General features: G+C 42.4%; 1 protein-coding gene across 1 annotated transcript in view; it reads left to right on the top strand.

Moving 5' to 3' along the window:
* Window positions 1-1,390, top strand: part of TIGAR (TP53 induced glycolysis regulatory phosphatase) — a 34,173-nt gene extending 32,783 nt beyond the window's left edge. The window contains exon 6 of the mRNA XM_006172033.3: window positions 118-1,390. Coding sequence (XP_006172095.1) covers window positions 118-549 — 432 coding nt within the window. The 3' untranslated portion in view covers window positions 550-1,390. The remainder of the gene's footprint in view (window positions 1-117) is intronic.
* Window positions 1,391-2,399: the final 1,009 nt, after the last annotated feature.

The raw sequence follows: 2,399 nt of genomic DNA, 5'->3' as shown, positions 1-2,399 counted from the left end.
TGGTTGACCATGTGGAACTGTCCAGCACCTTAACCACCACACCACCTGCTGGCCTTATGCTTATGTTTTAAGGAAATCACTGACATAACTATTTCTCTTTTCATTTCCTTCTTATAGGTGAAAATGCGTGGAAAAGACTTTTTTGAATTTCTTTGTCAACTAATTCTGAAAGAAACAGGCCAAAAAGAACAGTTTCCCCAAGGAGCTCCAAGCAACTGTCTGGAAGCTTCTTTGGCAGAGATATTTCCTTTAGGAAAAAACCACGGCTCCGAATTTAATCCGGACAGCGGCGCCCCAGAATTAGTAGCCAGCGTCTTAGTTGTGAGTCACGGCGGCTACATGAAAGGGCTGTTTGAGTATTTTGTGACTGACCTCAAGTGCTCCTTACCGACAACTCAGAGCAAGTTCGAACTCACGTCAGTCAGCCCGAACACGGGGATTAGTGTCTTTGTCGTAAACCTGGAGGAAGGAGAAGTCGTGAGGCCAGCCATGCAGTGTGTGTGTTTGAACCTACAGGATCACCTGGGTAAAATGACTGAAGCTCACTGAGTTTAAGCCTCCAGCAAAGTCAAGCACTTTTGAAGATTCTGAAGGGAGTGCCTTTGGCTTTATTTATTCATGTTCTTCGCTAGTGCTGATTTGGAAACAGTTCAAGAGTAGGTTCAGAAGCCCCAGTGGAATCATAGCCACAGAAAACAATGATGGAAATCCATTTAGAATAGACTTTGTCTCCATACAGCGGGGCACTCTCCAGAGTAACTCCTCCACCCTGCGCCGTTTTGTCTCTGGAGGAAGGAACCCCGTATTGCACGTTGAGGGGTTAATGACCTGGTTGCTATCTCTCCCACCCCTTTTTTTAATGTTGATATTTTACTTGATTATTTTTTCTTTTTTAAAATTTAATTTGATTTGATTTGATAATTATATACATTTAATTGTACGTCTTTATGGTGTACAATACGGTTTTTCACAGCATGCAGGTAGTGTGTGGTAACCCAATGAAGAATGTTACCATATGCATCATTTTCAACAAAGACCCTTACGTTCTTGTATCTTCTGAATGCTTTTTCTCTGAGCCCCTCCCCTGGCTCCTATTACTAGCCCTCTTCCCATATTTCCCAATGTCTGAACAGTTTAGGCTGTTTTATTGATAAGATACTGTACTTTTTTTCCTATTTCATTCAGTGCTTAGGAGAAAGAACTGTTTATAGCTCCCACTGTATATTTACGGAATGATGTTATATTTACAAAGTGCTTTACATGAAAAAGTCCTACCATCATAAGTTTATGTAAAGTAAAATGCTAAAATAAATGACACTAAACTTTGTTATATAGACATCAACTATTAGAAGAAAAAGAAGTCCACAGTTGGAATTTTTTGTTCTAGAGGGCTCGAGATGTGGGTAGATGTGGATGATGACTGTGGAGTAGTTGGGGGACAGAGAAGGTAAACGTCCTCTATTGGAGCATGTGAAGGAAGGGATCTCTGAGTGGGAACTAAAGAGCAGCTTTTTCTAAATGATACCTTGCAAAAGACAAGTCAGTGCAAGCCAAGAAAGCACTCCCCAACACCCCAAGAACGTTTGACTAAGAGAATGAAGACAAATAGCTACTTTTCTTTTTTTTTGGAGGGGTTTTCGCTATAGGGCGCATGCGCTCGCCAGACAGACAGAGACAGAGAGACAGCGAGAAATCACCCCCCAGGGGGGATGGTCATGCCACAATTCCTTCTCCTCCATTCTCCTGAGATCTTGCGCATGCACGCACACGCGCCCGGTGTGAGTTCTAAGCCACTGGGGCCAGGACATGACCCGCAGTCGACTACGTGGGAGTCCAGCGACATAGCCGTTACGCTAACTGCTGGTTCCCAACAAATAGCTGCTACTTATCTAAGCCATAGGCTGAATAATTTCCGGTCTGAAGAAGACTCCACAAAAAGTAAAGCGTTAATAGTGTACTACATAGTACCTTCAGCAAGGAAAGGTGCATTTTTGAGAAGAAAGTCGGTCTCATCACCACTACTGTGGGCCTTTGTGGAAGGTGCATGTGAGATCGTCTTTTCTTTCCACCAGATGGCACTAGAGACTACATGTGCATGAGACCAGTCCTTCAAATGTCCTTATCGCAGTGAAGACACTTTATATGCAGATAGCTTTAAGTCACTGTTTGTGAATGCTGTGAGTCTCAACTCAGAAGAGTTGGATTAATACTAAGGTCAGGTCAGATTGAACTGTATAGCCCAAATTTACTTGACTATTATTTAAGTCATATATTAAGTCCAGTATTACAGTGTTCTCGGGGCATTCAGCACGTGCATTTTCCTACCAGTATTGGAACACAGAGCATGTATTGGAGCACTAGAGGAAGTAGAATGTCAGTAAAAACTTGGAAAAAATAAT

The sequence above is a fragment of the Tupaia chinensis genome, unplaced genomic scaffold (genome assembly GCF_000334495.1).
Source record: "Tupaia chinensis unplaced genomic scaffold, TupChi_1.0 Scaffold150288_1, whole genome shotgun sequence".
Classification (NCBI taxonomy): domain Eukaryota; kingdom Metazoa; phylum Chordata; class Mammalia; order Scandentia; family Tupaiidae; genus Tupaia; species Tupaia belangeri.
This window is presented reverse-complemented; position numbering and strand designations above follow the sequence as displayed.